General features: G+C 39.5%; 3 protein-coding genes across 3 annotated transcripts; all 3 read right to left on the reverse strand.

Annotated features, from left to right (window-relative positions):
• Positions 1-5,420: 5,420 nt before the first annotated feature.
• LOC114084282 (protocadherin alpha-4) lies at positions 5,421-7,871 on the reverse strand. The gene has a single exon (XM_071611858.1). The coding sequence runs from the start codon at positions 7,815-7,817 to the stop codon at positions 5,421-5,423; it is 2,397 nt and encodes a 798-aa protein (XP_071467959.1). The 5' UTR covers positions 7,818-7,871.
• Positions 7,872-9,772: 1,901 nt separating this feature from the next.
• Positions 9,773-13,260, reverse strand: LOC114084283 (protocadherin alpha-3-like). The gene is made up of 2 exons (XM_027925413.2): positions 10,866-13,260; positions 9,773-9,783 (listed from the first exon to the last, which is right to left on the reverse strand). Exons 1-2 carry the CDS (start codon positions 13,258-13,260, stop codon positions 9,773-9,775), a joined length of 2,406 nt encoding a protein of 801 aa, XP_027781214.2.
• Positions 13,261-18,085: 4,825 nt separating this feature from the next.
• On the reverse strand, positions 18,086-20,488 carry LOC139705693 (protocadherin alpha-2-like). The gene has a single exon (XM_071611859.1). It carries the CDS (start codon positions 20,486-20,488, stop codon positions 18,086-18,088), a length of 2,403 nt encoding a protein of 800 aa, XP_071467960.1.
• Between the last annotated feature and the right edge of the window lie 517 nt (positions 20,489-21,005).

Consider the following 21,005-nt stretch of genomic DNA (forward strand, 5'->3'; position numbering starts at 1 on the left):
CCATTGTGACAAATGTAGAAATGAGGTAAGAGGTAAGAGACTCCTGAATTTCAAATATAAAACTTCGATATTAAAGCTGGTTAAAAAAAATTATGGGACTTTCTCCCCATATTCCTCCCCTAGCATGGTGCCACTAAATCAGGAGGAAACACCCAGCTTCCATCTTCTACCTGGGAAAAACTACAAGAAGAGTGAAGCATACATCCCACATTCTGACTTTTCAGCACAATCTGCCCAAGGGGCTGGTTTCTGTCTCACAGGTCTTCTAATGCTAAGGGGTTCCTGCAAATTTTAGATGTCTGAGGGCAGCTTAAAGTAATAAAATCTGAGTGGTGTGTTGGTATTCCAGAGGACCTGCAACTCAACAGATAGAAGTTGACACAGTTTAGTAGACTCTCCTTCATAAGAAAATGAGGAGAGTGGAGTAGGTATCCAATGTTCTGGTTTTTCAGTGGGCAGCCTAGATATCTCATTTGAATCAAGGCACTGATAACACAACATATTGTAGATGCCTGGGGACTACTCAGAACAAACAAAAACAAACAAACAATGTTAGAGTCTGTAAACAAGTCAAAATAACACCTGGCATTTTGCCAGGGGAATGTTAGAGTTCGTAAACAAGTCTGGATGGTGCCTGGCAAAATGCCAGAGGGAGTGGTTTGAGAAGTAACAAAAGCAAGCCATTAAGTGTGGAGATTCCTTATTGGTTGACTGATGTATCTAGTTTATGCTAATTAGATAAGCTGGGTGGAATGTATAAATACTGCTCCTGTCCTGCAATAAACGGCTCCTACTCCTGCTGTATCAACGTACACAAGTTATTCGTCACACCCCCCCCCCCCCCCCCCCCGTTATTTTGCTGCAGCCGGACTGCAGCAAAACAAACAAACAAAAGAGGTGAGCAAATACTATGGCTTTAGAGCATTCATGGCATAACAGACAGACACCAAAGTGAACAGAGAATGAGTTACAGACAAAACAAACCAGTAAATCCCTCTAACTAGGAATTATGCACAAAAATCCAAAGAAGATGTATGCACAGAAGAGTGTTCAGAGAGCCACAGAATTTCTACCAAGACAACTGGTGAACAGAAGTTCAGAAAGACTTGGAAAAGATGACTGTTTTCCAAATAAGGTCATATCAACAGAAGGGAACAGGAAAATATGGCATAATAAAAAGACTTTCAAGAATTTCCAGAATCTAAAGAAATGGAGGGATATGAATTACCTGTCAAAGCATTCAAACTATCATGAAGATGCCAGTGAGCTCCAGAAAATAAAACATAAACAGAAGAGATTTCAACAGACATAGAATTTTTAAAAACTAAACATGAATTTTAGAGTTGAAAAATACAATAACTGAGTGAGAAAATTCACTAGAGGGATTCAACAGAGGATGTGATCAAAGACAGTAGGTTACCTCATGGATGGGTCATTTGAAATTACTCAGGCAGGGAGCAAGTTTTTTGAGGAAAAAAAAGAGTGAAGAAAACCTAAGGGACTTATGGGACACCAAAAGGGGTCCAATCTATGCATTATTTTCATCACACAAAAGGAGAAGAGAGAAAAACAGGCAGAAAACTTGTTTATTTCTAGAAATTATGGGTGACAATTTCCCAATTCAGAGAAGGAAATGAACATTCTTCAAATGGACAGATTCAAGAACCCAACAGCCTTCAGATAGGATGAACCAAAGTAAACTGACACCTGGAAACTAGAATTAAATTGTTGAAAGTCAACAACAAATAGAGGATTTTAAAAGCAGCAAGAGAAAAATAACTAATTATTCAAAAGGGAATACCAAAAAGACTATCAGCAAATTTCTTAACAAAAATCTTGAAGGCTAGAAAAGAGTAAGATATGTTGAAACTCCTGAAAAAAACATTGCCAGACAAGAATACTACATTCAGCAAAACTGTCCTTCAAATATTCAAAAATGAAGAAAAGACAAAGGCTATTTCTGATAAACAAAAGCTGAGATTCATCACCACTAGATCTACCTTACAAGAAATGCTAAAAGGAAATTCTTTGAGATAAAATGAAAGGACACTAAACAGTAACATATAAGCATATTAAAGTATCTCACTAATAAAGGTAAATATATAAACAAATACAGAATACTATAATACTGTAATGGCAATGCATAAATTGCCTTTAAACCTGGTATAGAAATTAAATACAAACATAAAATACATATATACAGAATGTTAATTAGTACATAAGTTTAAAAGAGGTAATTTGGGACATCAATAACAAAGATGGGAAGGGAACATGTAAGAGTGGAATTTTTTGTTTTGCAATTGAAGTTAAGATGTTATCAATCTAAAATAGATCATTATAACTATGTTTTACATAAACCCATAATAACTGCAAAGAAAATACATATAGAACATATGCAGAAGAAAACAAGAATGGAATCAAGATTCATCATTACAAAAAATCAACAAAAGACCAAAGAAGATAACAAAAAGACAAAATAACTCAAGACAGAAAACAATTGACAAAATGACAAACGTAAATTGTTCCTTATCAATAATTTCTTTAAATGTAAATGGATTAAACTCTCCCAATCAAAAGACATAGAATAACTGAATGAGGAATAAGTTCCAAATATATTCTGTCTACAAGAGATTAACTTCAGATTTAAAGACTCAGAGCTTGAAAGTTAAAGGATGGAAAAAGATATTTCATGCAAAGAATAACCAAATGAGTGGGTGTAGCAGTAGTTATTTGGACAAAATAAACTTGAAGTTGAAAATTGTGACAAGAACAAAAAGAGCTCTTACATAATCATAAAGGGGTCAATTTGCCTGGATGATATAACAATTTTACAATATATTTCCCAAAATCTCAGCACCTTTACAATGAGGTAAACATTGACAGAACTGAAGAAAGACATAGATACCAACACAATAAAAGTAGGATATTTCAATGCCCCATTCTCCAGGATAGATCATGTATTAGATCACTGAACAAGTCTTAACAAGTTTTAAAAGGATGAAATCATACTATTTCCTGACCACAATGGAATGAAATCACTAGTGGGAGGAAAATTGAAAAAATTCACAATGTGTGGAAATTAAACAGCAAATTTTTGAACAACCAGTGGGTCAGACAATAAGTAAATAATGAGGTTAGAAAATATATTTTTAAAATCAAAAAGAAAACATAACATACAAAAATTGAGAGGATGCAGCAAACACAGTACTAAGAGGGAATCCTATAACAATAAATACCTAAATTAAAAATAAGAAATATCTTAAATTAAAAATCTAATTTTATAACTTAAGGAATTAGATAAAAAGGGACAAACTAAGCCCAAAGAAGATGGAAGAATAATGATTAGAGCATAAATAAATGAGTGATAGAATAGGGACAATAAACAACAACAATGAGTTGATTTTACAAAAAGATCAACAGAATTGACAATCCCTTCACTACACTAAGAAAAATAAACAAAATTAGAAATAAAAGGAGTGGCATTAAGACTTGTACCACAAAAATAAAAAGGGTTATAAGAGACTACTATGAACAATTACATGCTAACATGTAATTTCTTATAGGAAATTGACGGATTTCTAGAAATATAAAACCTGTCAAGACTGAATTATGAATAGCTGAACAAGTCAATAACAACTGAGAGGTTGAATTAGTATTATAATGCACACACACACACAAATACACACACATGCTTTACTTGAGAATTTTATCAAACATTTAAGAAATCAACATCAATTCTTCTCAAATTCTTCCAAGAAAAGTAAGAGATGGAAGTGCTTCCATCCTCATTTTAGGAGTCAGCAAAAAGTTCAGGAAAACAAAAATTTCCCCCTTATCAAAACAATGAAAAAATATTCCAAATGGATTGTAGATTAATATGAACAATAAAATAAAACACAGGAAATTATGTTCATGACATAAAGAAGGAAAAATTGATAAATTGAACTTAACTAAAATTAAGAATTTTTATTCACTGAAAGACACAATTAAAAGAATAGAAAGAGGCCATAGAGTAGACTACAAAATAAAGTTTGTGTCCAGAATATTTTTAGTTTTTAAAGATCTAAGAAAAAATAACAGCAAAAGAAAGGAAGCTCCCTAGAAGAAATAAAGGGAAAATTTAAAAAATATATAGAAAATAGGTAGGAAATCTAACAGCTAATAAATAAAACAAGATAGAAAAATGTTCAATAATCACACGGAAAGGTGCTACAACTCATTTTTATTTTTATTTATTTAAATAGAGTGCTGGGGGTACAACCCAAGTCCTTACTATGTTTAGCATGTTATATGCTACTGAGCTACATTATCAGCTCTCAATCTCACTTCAAATTCAGGAAACACGAAATAAATTCAAGAGAAAAATAAAAAACACACCTAGTAAAATGACTAACATGAAAATAATCTGGCAAATATAGAGATGATAGAGAGCAGCCAGAACCAGGTAAAAACAACTTGGAAAATTTGTTGTCCTCATTTACTAAAGATAAATATGTATTCTGTGATACACTAACCCAACTCTTAGTTAAACACTTAGGAGAGATATATGTAGATGGACATCAAAAATGTACAAATATTTAAGAATAGCATTGTTTAGAGTAGGCATAATCAAACACAAGGCAAGCTCCTCAACTATAGAATAAATAACTCACAGTATATTCATAAAATAATTTTCAATGGAGTTAAATAAATGACAACTACATAACAATACAGATGACTTCATAAACAATGATGAGTGATAAATACAAAGAACACACAAACACAGACAAAATATTTTGTGCAGTTCTCCTTAGAGAATTGCAGGAAATATACAATTAACCACAATTTGTTAAATGTGTGCTTACATTTGGGGGACAATAAGATAAAGTGATTTGGAATGGGTATGTGAGGGGCTTTAAGGAAAGGAGATGACTGATTTTCACTTTCAGAAAATTTAATAGTTTTGTTCTGTTTCTGTCTGGCTATATTTGTGTATGTCTTATAGGTGAAAAATAGTAAAACATTTCCTAAATGTTAATTACCATTGAAAATATGGCAAATATAATCCTTACAATATGTTGGAAATTATAGCTATATGAATGTTGAATAATGAAGAATAAAAAGAAAGTAATGTACATGGTCTTCATGTTCTATTTTTTTACTTCCTTTTTATTGATTTATTGTTGTTTTGTTGTTGTTTGTTTTTGAGATTGGGTCTCATTAATGCCTGGGCTTGTCTAGGCGGTAACTCCTAGGCTCAAGTGATTCCTCCACCACAGCCTCCCAAATACCTAGCCCACCATCCTGCCTTGGCTTCATGACATTAGAGTTAAAAGAAACGTATAAACAGAAGCAGAGAAAATTGATAGAGAGAAATTTGATTATGAGAAGTAAAATGATAGTGCAAAAGAGTATGACTATTCAGATTGAACAAAAGGATATTATAAACTAACCTTTGCCAAGGAATCTCCAGTAGTTTGTGGTTGATCCTCTCTGTCCCTAGAATCAGGTAAACTGGGGCTGAAGGCCATGAGGTCAGTCTTGGGCAGGCCTTCGCCAGAGCACACCCTCTGCCTCCTCTGCTGCGAGTAAGACCAGCTCCCCACCGCGCTGGAGCACACCAGCGTGGGCTTCCCAGGTCTACAGGAGCCCTCCGTGGGCACCGCTGAACACCTAAACGCCGTGTACAGCAACAGCGTGAGCACCAACAGGCTGGAAATTGCACAGATGGCAATGATCAGGTACACGTTGACATCCACTAGCGCCGCGTCGTGGCCAGCAGTGCCCGCCAGTGCCCTGGAGGAGGTCTTTGGCACCTGGCCGCTCTCCACCAGAGACACCAGAACTGTGGCGGTGGCGGTCAGCGCCGGTTCACCGTGGTCTTTCACCAGCACCAGCAGGCACTGGCGTGGCGCGTCTGCTTCATCCAGGGCGCGGGTTGTACTGATCTCGCCCGTATACAGACCCACACGGAATGGGCTGCGCGAGCCACCGGATAACTGTAGCAGCTCATAAGACAGCCAGGCGTTGTAGCCAGAGTCAGCATCCACTGCACGCACTTTCGTTACCACGTGGCCGGCACCCACTGACCACTGCACCAGTTCATTCAAAGCTCCCCCTGTGTCACCTGTCCTAGGTGCCAGCAGTGTTGGCATGTTGTCGTTCTCATCCAGCACAAACACTTGCAGCGTCACGTTGCTGCCCAGGGGTGGCACACCAGCGTCGCGGGCACTCACCTGAAACTGAAGCAGCTCAATCTCTTCGTGGTCCAGAGGCTGCAGAGCATACACTTTGCCGCTCTCCGCATGCACTGACACGAAGCTCGACAGCGCACGCTCACCCACCCGCCGCTCCACCAGAGAGTAAGACACCAGAGCATTCTCCTGCGCATCTGCATCATGCGCAGACACCGTGAAGATGTGACAGCCTGGCGGGTTGTTCTCCTTCACGAACACTGTGTACTCGGGCTGCGCGAACAATGGCGCATTGTCATTTACGTCAGCCACCTCCACGGACACACTGGCTGTGGCCCACAGCGAAGGGGAGCCCCCGTCCCTGGCGGTCACCACCAGCTTATAGTCAGATATGGTCTCGCGGTCCAGGGCGCTGTCCAGCACCAAAGAATAGTAATTCTTGAAAGTGGACACTAGCTTGAAGGGAACATGTGACGTCAGGTGACAAGTCACCTGTCCGTTGGCACCTGAGTCACGATCTGACACGCTGATCAGTGCGACAACGGTGCCCAGTGGAGTGTTCTCTCTGATTGGAAGTGATAGGGACTTGAATTCCAAAGTTGGGACATTGTCATTGGTATCTTCTACTTCTACAATAACTCTACAGTGGCCAGAGAGTGGAAGCTGTCCTTTGTCAAAGCCCTCTACAAGAATTTCATAGGATTTGCATTCTTCGAAATCAATATATCCTTTTACGAAAATTTGTCCTGTAACTGGGTCTATGTGGAACTTGGATTTCACATTTGGTGAAATATCAGTAGAAAATGAGTAAATAATATCTCCATTCGAGCCTTCATCTAAATCTGAAGCATTAACTTTGATTACCAAGGTTCCATTTGGAACATTTTCTGGTAATTTCACCGTATAGAGTGTTCTGTCAAAAACTGGAGCATTGTCATTAGCATCCAGTACTGTAATGAGTAACTGGACTGTGCCTGTCAGCTCGGGTTTGCCCCCATCAGTGACAGTGAGTACTAAAAAAATCTCCGGAGTTTCTTCTCGGTCTAAAGATTTCCGTAATAGAAGCCCAAGACCTTTTACCCGTGGGTCATCGGATGGTTTTTCCAAAGAAAAATACTCATTGGGGCTCAGCGAGTAAGTGAGCAGAGCGTTGACTCCGATATCTGCATCAGAGGCGCCCTCTAGTGGTAGCCGAGTATCAAGTGGCTTGGATTCTGCAATGAACAAATTCTTTTGTGTCGCCAGGAACACAGGCGGGTTATCATTAATGTCCTTCACCTCCACTTCCACATGAAAAACCTGCAGCGGTCTGTCCACGATCACCTCCAGGTGGATGCTACACTCCGCGCTCCGCCCGCACAGCTCCTCCCGGTCGATCCGAGAATTCACAAACAAAATGCCATTCTGCAGATTTACCTCCAGAAGGTCCCCGCGGTCCTTGGACGCCACCCGGAACAGACGCGGCACCAGCTCCGCCAGCTCCAGCCCCAGATCCTGAGCGATGCGGCCCACGAAGGTGCCGTGTTTGACCTCTTCGGGAATGGAGTAGTGGAGTTGGCCACTCCCTGCCTCCCAGATTGCGAGGAGCAGAAAGGAAAGCAGCAGGCGCTGGGATTCCGGGCCACTTCCCCAGGAAAATTCCATGACAAGCGTACAGAGCTTTATTATGATTAGGAATCTTGTCTCAAAGTTAGGAAAAATCTGTTTGGTCATTTCCATGCAGCAGCATCCTCCATTTTTCAAACGCCGGATTGTGGATGCAGCTTCTTTCCAGTAAGAAGAAATATTTTCCCTTTTATTCTTGTTCCTGTCAGGTGTATTTTATGGTAAAGAGCGACATCATGTGGCTTCAAACCGTAAGTACCGATTCCGGAAACCCATACTACTATCATTGCCAGGTCTTATTTTATTTAGGGGCTTCTCCGAACACATTTCCAGTTTGGGGATAACAAGAATACTGAGGAAAACATTCTGCACCAAAGAAATTTGATTGTGATTCTTAGTTTTACCACAGAAGTAACTTCTACTACAGTGGAAATCCTTTTTTATACAGATCTTAAGTATTTACAAAGAACCAACTGTAGTTAATGAAAACTTTGAAAATATACAATTGTGAAGTGTTGATAAGGAAAATTCATGATAGTTTCCTTGTATTATTTGGCATTCTAGAGGTTATTATTAATTATGACACCCTGCCTATCCTTGTACTTGCATTACTGGTGTTGAAGCAAAGGGAATGGTACCTGGGGAAATTGGTTCCAAGGACAAAGCCATTGAAAGGTAAATTTGCAAATATTTTTAAGAAGCATTCAAAGACTATCATAATTTCATTGAATATCTTCCTTGAGTCACCTAAGGGCCAAATGCTCAAGGGGGCTTTAACAAGGAAGTAGAAACTTCTAGTTAAAACACAAATATGAAAAATTGTGCTATATATGTGTAATATGAGTTGGAATGCATTCTGCTGTCATATATAACAAATTCGATTAAATTTTTTTAAAAAGAAACTTCTAGTAAATAGCTTGTGTGATGAAGTATTCCAGATAATGTTATTGACTGTAACTTATTTACCTCCTATAAGCAAGTAGAGTATTCTAATTTTTACTCTAATGGTTTATAAATACCTGCCTGATCTCCAATGTCTTAGATGACTACTTAGACCTCTACTTTTCCAGTGTCTAAGATTCCTACTTTCTCCTATTGTACTCATATATTTTAGTCAAACAGGATAATTGGCTACATTCAATTTTTTTTCTTAAAATTCTCCTTTAGGGTTGTGGCTCAGCGGTAGAGCTCTCATCTAGCACGTGTGAGGAACTGGGTTCGATTCTCAGCACCACATAAAAATAAATAAAGCAACTGTATCCAACTACAGCTAAAAAAATTAAAATTAAAAATAGATACTTAACATTTACTAGACATTTATGATAATAGAAATGGTTTGGTTTTAATTGCCTAATAAAATACATTAATATAAGGTGATCATAAGATTAATCTGGAAATATGATGTCTTAAGCACTCTGAAAACTTTCTAAATAATACAAAAATATTTTCCCTACGAAATTGCCCTAATTAAGATATATTTCAATTTCCATGTGGAAAACGTGGCTTTTAGCTTGATTTTCATGCCAATTTTTTACAGTCATCATCTCTGAATCATCCCCAGTCTTAATGAGCAATTAAATCTTCCCAATACAGTATGATACATTTTTGTAAATAAACAATACAGAAGGAGGTAGTGATAATAGCAATTGTCAAACTTTTTGCTGCTTAAATACTTAAATTCATTTCCTTTGTGTTTGCCTAAACAAAAAATGCCATCTAGTGAAAATAGTTTTGGGTTCTCCTCTATGAAGAGCCACACCCACAAAAAACAACTTTTGGAATCATAACAGAAATCAGAGTACTTTCTCTGTTTGGGGACCCAACTTTTGGGTTTTACAAAATGATCATAGATCAAGCACACTGGGAGAAATTGAAAATAATTCAATTCTCAGTCATTTTATTTTAAAAATATTTAAATGTATAGATGAGGAATGCAACAGAATAAAAATATTTATTTGAAATAAATACCTATCCACTGTTCACTTAGTATAGCATCAATACATCTCTAAGAAGAAAAAAAAACTAAAAAATTTTCAAAATGTTTTTGTCAAGAGTCTTGTTAGTCAAGAATTTCAAGAGGAAGAAAGCTCAATTTGAAGTCCGAAGTCTCATATCCATCAAGGCAAGAACTTTGGATGATTCTATTATTTACAACAGGATGATAATAGAACTAACAAAATAAATATTAAATCAAGGCTGGATTAATACTTGATGAACAAGTGGCAGCAAAGGATATGCTTGAAAATAAAATGCAAGTGGGAAAAGAGAGGAGTGAGGGACATAATTATTTTACATTTTGGACTCTCTACAATATCTTTGAGTGACAATTGGTTTCAATTTGTTACTAATTGTACACAAGGGGGCTCTACACTACTACAATCCCAGCCCTTTAATTTTTTTATTTTGTGACATGATCTCACTTAAATTGTTGAGGATGGCTTTGAACTTGTGAACTCCTGCCTCTGCCTCCAGAGTCACCAGAATTACAGGAATGCATCACCATGCCCAACTTAAAAATTCTTTTTAAAATAACATTTAAATATGCCACAGAAGAATTAAAATTTCACTTCATATCGATATTTTCATTATTGCTAATAAAAATAATGAGAAAAATGAAGATAACCAAACATAGCGGTGCATGCCTCTAATCCTAGAGATTTGGGAGGCTGGAACAGAAGGGCCGAGAGTTGTAGGCCAGCCTGCATGATGCAATGAAAAGAGGTAAAAGACAGTTATTCTGCAGGTAGCACTTGGCCACAAGTTAGAGTAAATTCTGTAAATAATGAAATTCGTCCAAGAAAAAAAAAATTTATTTGTACCCAGACATTTAGCAATAAAATAATCCTGCTACTGCACTTATCAACAAAACAAAATAACAATATAAATGTTAATCTCACTGTTCATTTCTTCATTCAAAATTTAGTCACAAAGAATCTGACCATTTTAATCACAAAATCAGCAACTGAAAAATGCTAATTAGTAGAATAGAGTGTAGTGTAATTAACCTTAAACATGTTTTCAAGGGGGTGAAAACACAGGAATTTTTTTTTAAAAAAAGAGAACGCTTTGGAAAGAATGATAAATTACTCACTTTGGCAGAGAGATCCATGTCCATAGCCAGTTGCTCCTCTCTATCCTGGTTAACTGGACATGGTGGAAGACTGGGGCTAAAAGCCATGAGGTCGGTCTTGGGTGGGCCCTCTCCAGAGCACATCTTCTGTCGCCTCTGCTGTGAGTACGACCAACTCCCCACCGCGCTGGAGCACACCAGCGTGGGCTTTCCAGGACCACAAGTGTCCTTGTTGGGTTCCGCAGAGCACCGAAACACTGTGTACAGCAGCAGGGTGAGCACCAACAGGCTGGATACCGCGCAGATGGCGATGATCAGGTACACGTTCACATCCACTAGCGCCGCCTCGCGGCCCGCGGCGCCAGTCAAGGCCCTTGAGGCCTTTGGCGCCTGGCTGCTTTCCACTAGAGACAGCAACACTGTGGTTGTGGCAGTCAGTGCCGGCTCCCCGTGGTCTTTGACCAGCACCAGCAGACGGTAGTGCTGCGCATCCGATTCATCCAGGGCTCGTGTGGTGCTGATCTCGCCTGTATACAGTCCCACACGGAATGGGCTTCGTGCACTACCTGCCACCAGTTGCAGCTCGTAGGACAGCCACGCATTGTAGCCAGAGTCAGCGTCCACCGCGCGTATCTTAGTTACAATGTGGCCAGCGCCCAGTGACCTAGACATCAGCTCCCTCACTGTATCCGCTGCGCCACCCACCTGAGGGGCAAGCAGCACTGGCGCATTGTCGTTCTCATCCAGTATGAATACTTGCAGCGTCACGTTACTGCCCAGGGGCGGTACGCCAGCGTCGCGGGCACTCACCTGAAACTGAAGTAGCTCAAGCTCTTTATGGTCCAGAGGCTGCAGAGCATACACTTTGCCGCTCTCCGCGTGCACTGACACGAAGCTCGACAGTGCACGCTCACCCACCCGCCGCTCCACCAGAGAGTAGGACACCAGAGCATTCTCCTGCGCATCTGCATCATGCGCAGACACCGTGAAGATGTGACAGCCTGGCGGGTTGTTCTCCTTCACGAACACTGTGTACTCGGGTTGTGCAAAAGCTGGTGCATTGTCATTCACGTCAGCCACCTCCACCGACACGCTGGCTGTGGCCCACAGCGAAGGGGAGCCCCCGTCCCTGGCGGTCACCACCAGCTTATAGTCAGATATGGTCTCGCGGTCCAGGGCGCTGTCCAGCACCAAAGAATAGTAATTCTTGAAAGTGGACACTAGCTTGAAGGGAACATGTGGCGTCAGGTGACAAGTCACCTGTCCGTTGGCACCTGAGTCACGATCTGACACGCTGATCAGGGCTATGGCCATGCCAAGTGGAGCATCTTCTAAAACAGGTAACGATAATGATTTGATAACCAACTCAGGAACATTATCATTGGTATCCACAATTTCCACTAGAACGGTGCAGTGATCTGTCATTGGAGGATTTCCTTTGTCTGTCGCCTCTATTTGGATTTCATATGACCTAGTTTCTTCGTAATCTATGTTTCCTTTTACACTGATGTGTCCACTAACCTGATCTAAGTGAAATTTCGACAGAATCTCTGCTGATACATCTGTATTGAAAGAATATTCAATGTCCTTATTTACTCCTTCATCCAAATCAGAGGCGTTAACGATCACTACTAAGGTACCATATGGAGCATTTTCAAATAATCTGACTTTGTAAACCGACCTCTCAAATGCTGGGGCGTTGTCATTTACATCCAAGACTGTGATCTTCACTTGAGTGGTGCCAGTGAGTTCTGGTTTCCCGGCATCAACCGCCGATATTAGTAAATGATGATTAGGAGTGTCCTCTCGATTTAAAAGTTTTTTCAATACCAGTCCAAGGGATTTAATTTCCTCATCATTTCTTTTAACGTCCAAAGCAAAATATTCACTGGAATCAAGACTGTAAGTCAACAACGAATTAGTTCCAATATCTGCATCGGATGCGCCCTCTAGCGAAAACCGAGAGCCAAGCTGTCGGGATTCGTAAATAAATAGATTTTTTACTGCCATGGGAAATACTGGCGGGTTGTCGTTAATATCTTTCACTTCCACCTCCACATGGAAAACCTGCAGCGGCCTGTCCACGATCACCTCCAGGTGGATGCTACACTCCGCACTCCGCCCGCACAGCTCCTCCCGGTCGATCCGAGAATTCACAAACAAAATGCCATTCTGCAGATTTACCTCCAGAAGGTCCCCGCGGTCCTTGGACGATACCCGGAACAGACGCGGCACCAGCTCCGCCAGCTCCAGCCCCAGATCCTGAGCGATGCGACCTACAAAGGTGCCGTGTTTTGACTCCTCGGGAACCGAGTAATGGATCTGGCCGCTCCCTGCCTCCCAAGCCTCCAGGAGCAAAAGCCAGAGCAGCAGACGCTGAGTTCCAGGATCTTTTCGCCAGGAAAACACCATTGCCAGTTTTTCCTAAATATTTGGTTCCTCTTACATCAATCCAAAATTTAAAAACAATAATTTGATTTCTTTACTGTTCATTTCTTAAACTCCCACCGTCACCATACTTCAGAGATGATGAAGAAAGGCTTCAACGTGAATACGTAATGCGGACTGCTTTTGTGGAGAAAGACCTTGTGGTAGACAGCGACATCATGTGGCTAAATATGTAAGTATTAAATATATTTATCTTCTTTTCCTTATATGACCATTGAACTTTCTCAAAATTTTAGATTTCTGTTCAATTATACTTTGAGTACTCACTCAATTATTTGTTTATCAAGCTGTCCTTAGAAAGTTTATACTAATTCATCAATTTCAATTATTCCAATTAATAACATACAGTAAGATATCAATTATTTACTGTTGTAACAATGAACATCTATTGAAAATGTTTCCCGGGACAGGCACTGTTATATTTGTCTTAATGGAATCATTCCATTAAATTCTCACAAATATCCTCTCAGAAAGGCATTTTTTATATGAGTAGGATTTTTTCCTCTTATTGGTGCTTTATAGTTACATAATAGTTAGGTTCAATTTGACATAATCATACATACATAAAACTTAATTTGATCCATTTCAGTCCCCAGTTCTCTCCCCTTCCCTCCTCTTTTCCCTTTCCCTATTCCCCTTTCTCTACTCTACTTGTCTACCTTTCTCATTTATTTATTTTTGATTGGTGTTTTATAGGTATACATAAAGGTGGAATTCACTGTGGTATATTTATACATGTACATACTATGATTTTGTTAAGTTTATTCCTCATTTCCTCCCCTTTCCCATCATTCTTCCCTCCTCTTTAGTCTCCTTCTTTTACTCCACTGACTTTCCTTCAATATTTATGATATACAAACACTCCTTCACTCTTTTTTCCCCTTACTTTGCTCTAGCTTCTGTATATAAGAGAGAATATTTGACCCTTGAATTTCTGAGTTTGGTTTATTTCACTTAACATGATGTTCTCAACTTCCATCCATTTACTGGCAAATGCCATAATTTCATTCTTCTTTGTGATTGATTAAAACTCTATTGTGTATATATACCACATTTTCTTAATCCATTCACCTACTGACAGGCACCTGGACTGGCTCATTATCTTGGCTATTGTTGAGTTGCACAACTATAAATATGGATTTGTCTATCACTATAGCATGCTGATTTTAGTTCTTCTGTATATAGATCAAGGAATGGGATAGTTGGGTAATATGATGGCTTCATTCCTAGTTTTTTTGAGACATCTCCATATTGCTTTCCAGAGTGGTAGCACCAGTTTTCAATCTCACCAAAAGGTATGAGTGTACCTTTCCCCCCACATTCTTGCCAGAATTTATTATTATTTGTGTTCTTATCAAAAATATATGAATGTGCTTCACTTTTTACAAATACACAGTAGTTAAGTAACTTAAGAATGACTTTATTAGTGTAAGGGTGGGATGTCAATCTGATTTAAGATGCTATTCCTTTAATCACTTAGCCTCTCAGACTACAGTTTATGGAAAAAGCAGAGTTTTTGAGATTTGTGACCATCACAACGTGAAAAAGGAAACATTGGTAAAAATGTCTGTATACATAAAGTGTGTGTGTTTGTGTGTGTGTGTATACACACACGCACACACACATCATTATGGCAATTATCAATATTTAAAATAGGTTCCCTTATATTTATTAATTCTAGGATATCTGTAAATTACTCATATGTCCCTTATTCAAGAATTATATTCTTGTTAACTATCTTACCGGTTATTTAAATAAAGATGTAAGAAATCAGTATTTTCCAGTGAAGTTGTTTTGTCAATTTATTTCCTATTGCAGGACAACACTGTGTAATTGGATATTTGTTATACTTGTACCACAACAAATAAGAACATACTAGTTTTTAAATTTTTCACATCTTTATGTTTTCCAATTTACCTGTATATACTAAAGCATTTACAAAATGTGATAATTTTGTTTTTTAAATGCCTCCACTCTGTTTGGACACAGTGGCACACTCACATAATCCCAGCAACTTGGAAATCTGAGGCAGGAGGATTCAAATTTGAGGCCAGCCTCAGCAATGTAGGAAAACCCTGTCTCAAAATAAAAATAAAAGGGGTAGGGGATATAGCTCAGTGGTAGAGAATATCTGGGTTCCATCATCAGTACCAGAAAAAAAAATCCACTCTGGATGAATTTTTAGATTTCCATTGCTTTAAAAGTTCTTATCTGAAAGAATTGGTGACTTAACCAATGACAAAAGAGAGAAAAGCAACCTTCGAACATGAGTCACCAGTCAATACAGGTAAGAGTAGGTGATGAAATGTCTCAAAGATCTCTCTGAATTTGGTGAAAGTCATGAGTTCCCTGAGCATTTGTAAGTTAAATAACAAAATTCTTTGGTAAAGGTCTATTGTAGAGAATTAGGAACAATAGGAATATTACAACTCCTTGCATATAGCCTGACCATTATTAAATGCAATTCAATATTTAAGAATTTGGAGAACAGTTTTCATTCAAGTTGTTGTTTCCTGTGTTTTACTAAAGGGAAGCCATGATACAATTTACTCATAGTTCATCATTTATATTTATAATAGAATATATTATCAATTAATTTTAGTAAATAAATGTTTGAAATTAACTTTCTCAAGCAAGATAAGTAAAGCATTATATTAATATATTTATTAGCATAAAACTTTCATAATTTCTAACTGATTATATTGTGCTAGCTCATGAAGAAGAAAGTAAACTTTAAAGAATTGTTTGTGAATGTCATGGATCTAGAAAATAAGTATAGATATTACAATGCCAGATATAACTTTGATGAATATTGAAAGGTGGTAGTTAGTTTGAAAATGAAAGACAAAATTAAAATTTTATATCATCACAGACTTCATATTAATGAGATACTTTTGACAATTTATTGTAATATTATGGGCCTTGCATTGCTTTTAAGAATTATACTAACTGAAAGATGGAATGCCTCACAGAAAATTTATAGCAGAGTAGACTCCAGTACTGATTATTAGAAGATAAGATAATGTTAAAGGAACATGAGTTTAGAAGATTGGACCAATGTGTGCATAAAGTATCAGGGAATAGTTTCTATTAGTTATCTCCTTAAGCAAATTAACCAAGAAAAATATAAATAAGAATAAGAATTTATTGAACCATAGATTGTAACTCTTGGAGATCTAGGTACATGTGAATATAATTTTTAAAGGTTACAATTTACCTACAGTAGAAACATAATGACCAGACTTCCAGTAGGACAGACTCCACCTGACCACTCATATATTCTGCATGCAATACTCTAGGTAGGATAAAACTCCCAGGGAAGAGCTTCATCCTCATTTGTTCAAATCATTCATTTTTCTCTGTAAAACCTTAAATGAAATTTTCTGATTTTCAGGAAATGTATACTTTGCATGATGAGACTTATCAACTCTAAGTAGGTAAGTTTCCTGTAGGCATAGACTCTGCTTGACTATAGGTCAAGATTTATCCACCAAACTTCCCAGCTCCTTTAAAAGCATATTCCATATAAAACTTCTGGACTACCTATGAAGTGACTGAGGCCAAGATCACTTAGTGGAAGTTAATGATATGATTCATCAATATGCACATATTATCTGGGAAAAAGAGCAAATAACTGATAACCAAATAACAAAAGACAGTTTTAGATTTAACCCCTTTGGTTTGAAACAAAACAAAACAAAAAGAGTCCTTCTCAGTTATCAATTTACTGGGGAAGGTCAGTGTTTCAATTACCCATTATAGTATATTCTAATGAAAATGTAATCATCCAATGCCAGGCCTTACCTTCTGGGGAAACTTCAGTTTCATTAAGAATATGAATGTTACCTGGTGAAACTGAGTGAACTCACAGTGATGTAATCCCAGGCACAGTAAGGTGCCGGCAGAAGCTTCCCAGTTTGTATTGTGAAAGACCTGCATGCACTAGACTAATGATAATGATACTGGAACGATGATTTAATCAAACACTAACACAAAGATTGGGTTAGAGAACTCTCCAATTATAGAAAGAAAAGGTCTCACCAGGCCAATCCCATATGATTTTAAAGTGTTAAGATTGAAAGGACCCTTTCTTAGTGAATTCTTTATTTTGACTGAACACTCAAGGATTTTGCCAGTGTGAAATTCTTATCCCAAATAATAGGTTATTTTACTTATAAAAGACAAATCTAAGATTAACAAGTATTTCTAAGTGCTAGCATATAAGTGCTGGAGTGCGATAAATACTTTTAGAGGTCCTAGCATTGAAGATTCAGGATGCTTTCCAATACACGGTAAGAACAACTCACTTACTTTTGCATGAATGGATAAAAACAAATATATGATTGGTCCAAAGAACAATATAGGAAATGTCCAGAACAAATATAACCTTATTCCAAACATATTCCAATAGAATGAAAAGATCGTATAAACTGGAAATATTATGTAATAATGTGCTTAAAATTTCTCCAATTCTGATTTTAAAATTTTAAGAGATTCAAATATTTATAGTTAATGTTAAATTGTAAATTTTTGCTCAAGTGTGTTTTCATCATTCTTAATGGAGAGATTTAATTAGGAAAAAGCCAAAGTATAAAAATAAAAATAACACTTAAGAAAGTTGTTCTATTAATCTCTAATTTAATAAAAATTGCTCTTTATTGATATTTAATACATAATCAATGTTGGATGGTAGAATGATGATTCAAAATAAAGGCAGAGCTATGAATCTAAATAATTAGTAGAATTCCTAAAGAATAAAACATGGAAAATTCTAGAATTGGAAAGAAATTTAAAAACCCACCTTTCCGAAGTATTTTGATTCTGAAAGTGGTTGCTCTTCTGCGGAGTCTGGACCTTGAGGTAGGCTGGGGCTGAAGGCCATTAGGTCTGTCTTAGGCGGGACTTCGCCAGAGCACACCCTCTGCCTCCTCTGCTGCGAGTAAGACCAGCTCCCCACCGCGCTGGAGCACACCAGCCTGGGTTTCCCAGGCTTGCAGGCGCCCTCAGTTGGCACCACGGAACACCGAAATGCCATGTACAGTAGCAGTGTGAGGACCAACAGGCTAGATACAGCGCAGATGGCTATGATCAGGTACACGTTGACGTTCACCAGCGCCATCTCCGGGTCAGCAGCGCCTGCCAATGCCCTTGAAGAGGCCTTTGGCGTTTGGCCTCTCTCCACCAGAGACAACAGCACTGTGGCTGTGGCGGTCAGTGACGGCTCGCCGTGGTCCTTCACCAGCACCACCAGTCGCTGGCGTGGCGCATCCGACTCGTCCAGAGCGCGCGCGGTGCTGACCTCACCGGTATACAGCCCCACGCGGAACGGGCTGCGGGAACCGTCCGCCGCCACTTGCAGCTCGTAGGTCAACCACGCATTGTAGCCAGAGTCTGCATCCACCGCGCGTACCTTAGCCACAACGTGGCCTGCACCCACAGACCATGGCACCAGCTCACTCGCCACTCCCCCTGTCCCACCCACCCCAGGTGTCAGCAGTTTGGGAGCATTGTCATTCTCATCCAGCACGAACACCTGCAGCGTCACGTTGCTGCCCAGGGGTGGCACACCAGCGTCGCGCGCGCTCACCTGAAACTGCAGCAGCTCAAGCTCCTCATGGTCCAGAGGTTGCAGTGCATATACCTTGCCGCTCTCCGCGTGCACTGACACGTAGCTCGACAGCGCACGTTCGCCCACCCGACGCTCCACCAGAGAGTAGGACACCAATGCATTCTCCTGTGCATCTGCATCCTGTGCCGACACCGTGAAGATGTGGCAGCCTGGCGGGTTGTTCTCCTTCACAAACACCGTGTACTCGGGCTGCGCGAACACTGGTGCATTGTCGTTCACGTCTGCCACCTCCACGGACACACTGGCTGTGGCCCACAGCGAAGGGGAGCCCCCGTCCCTGGCAATCACCACCAGCTTATAATCAGCTATGGTCTCTCGGTCCAGGGCGCTCTCCAGCACCAAGGAATAGTAATTCTTGAAAGTAGACAGCAATTTAAAGGGACTATGGGCCATTAGCGTGCAGGTCACCTGCCCATTGGTACCAGAGTCCCGATCTGACACTGTGATGAAGGCGATGACGGTGCCCAGTGGAGCATTTTCTTGGATAGGAAGCGAGAGTGATGTTATTGAGACTTCTGGTGTGTTATCATTGATATCCACAAGTTTTACTGAAATTTTACAGTGTCCTGACATTGATGGGGTTCCTTTGTCAGATGCAATGACATGAATATCATAGAATTTTGTTTCTTCATAATCTAATTTCCCCTTAGTTCTGACTTCCCCTGAGCTGTTATCTATTTTGAACTTTGTCTGTACACTGGAAGATATATCACTACTAAGTGAATACACAATCTCACCGTTTGATCCTTCATCTGCATCAGAAGCATTTAATTTAACCACCAAAGTTCCATTTGTAGTGTTCTCTAACAATTGCACTTTGTAAACTGATTGAGCAAAAGTCGGTTCGTTGTCGTTCACATCTAAAACCTTAATAAGTATTTGAACAGTGCCGGTGAGTTCAGGTTTCCCCCCATCCGTAGCTTCCAGTAACAAATTAATCTCAGCAGTTTCCTCTCTGTCCAGAGATTTTCTCAACACAAGAAACAAGGATTGGCTTAATTCATCATTCGTCTGGATGTCTAGAAAGAAAAACTCACTAGAGCTGAGTTTGTAGGAGATAAGAGCATTTACTCCAATGTCTGCATCAGATGCTCCCTCTAAAGGAAACCTTGAGTCAAGCAGCCTAGATTCAGGAAACCGGATAGTCTTAACTGTTATTGAAAATACCGGCGGGTTGTCATTAATGTCCTTCACCTCCACTTCCACATGAAAAACCTGCAACGGTCTGTCCACGATCACCTCCAGGTGGATGCTACACTCTGCGCTCCGCCCGCACAGCTCCTCCCGGTCGATCCGAGAATTCACAAACAAGACGCCATTCTGCTGATTTACCTCCAGAAGGTCCCCGCGGTCCTTGGACGCCACCCGAAACAGACGAGGCACCAGTTCTGCCAGCTCCAGTCCCAAATCCTGGGCGATGCGGCCCACGAAAGTGCCGTGCTTTGCCTCCTCGGAGACCGAGTAGTGGAGCTGGCCGCTCCCCACCTCCCAGGCTGCCAATAGCAGAAGGGAGAGCAGAGGACACTGCCAGACCTCTCGACCCCTTCGCAGAGAGGACACCATTACTAATCCTCAGTGAGTTGGTCAAATTAAAGGATCATGTTCTGCAAATTTTTAAATATTCTAATCTCTGATCAAGTCCTGCTGCTTCTGTTAATGTTCCGTTTATCTGGAGTAACAAAGGGGCTCTAGGTATTTTTCTTCTTAGAGAATACTCTGTGGTAGACAGCGACATCATGTGGCTGAAACATAGTTTCTACTTTTACCATTGTAACAACGTTTAAGTGTTGAGGTTCAGTAGTTAAATATATTCACATTGTTGCGAATTTTTCATCTTGTAAAACTGAAACTCTGTATCCAATTAGAAAACTCCTATTTTCCACTACCCCACCATGGTAACCACCATACTACTCAGTTTCTATAAGTTTGTCTACATTAGATATTTCCTATAAGTGAAATCAAACAGTATTTGCTTTGGGGGACTGGCTTATTTGACTTACATAATGTCTTGAAAGTTCATCCATGTGTAGCCTTTTAAAGCTAAATGATATTCCATTGTGTGTATGTACTATATTTTGTA

Source organism: Marmota flaviventris, chromosome 5, assembly GCF_047511675.1.
Source record: "Marmota flaviventris isolate mMarFla1 chromosome 5, mMarFla1.hap1, whole genome shotgun sequence".
NCBI classification, from domain to species: Eukaryota; Metazoa; Chordata; class Mammalia; order Rodentia; family Sciuridae; genus Marmota; species Marmota flaviventris.

Excerpts from the sequence above, each read along its gene's own strand:
- LOC114084282 (XM_071611858.1), bottom strand. The coding sequence starts at position 7,817 with ATGGAATTTTCCTGGGGAAGTGGCCCGGAATCCCAGCGCCTGCTGCTT.
- LOC114084283 (XM_027925413.2), bottom strand. The coding sequence starts at position 13,260 with ATGGTGTTTTCCTGGCGAAAAGATCCTGGAACTCAGCGTCTGCTGCTC.
- LOC139705693 (XM_071611859.1), bottom strand. The coding sequence starts at position 20,488 with ATGGTGTCCTCTCTGCGAAGGGGTCGAGAGGTCTGGCAGTGTCCTCTG.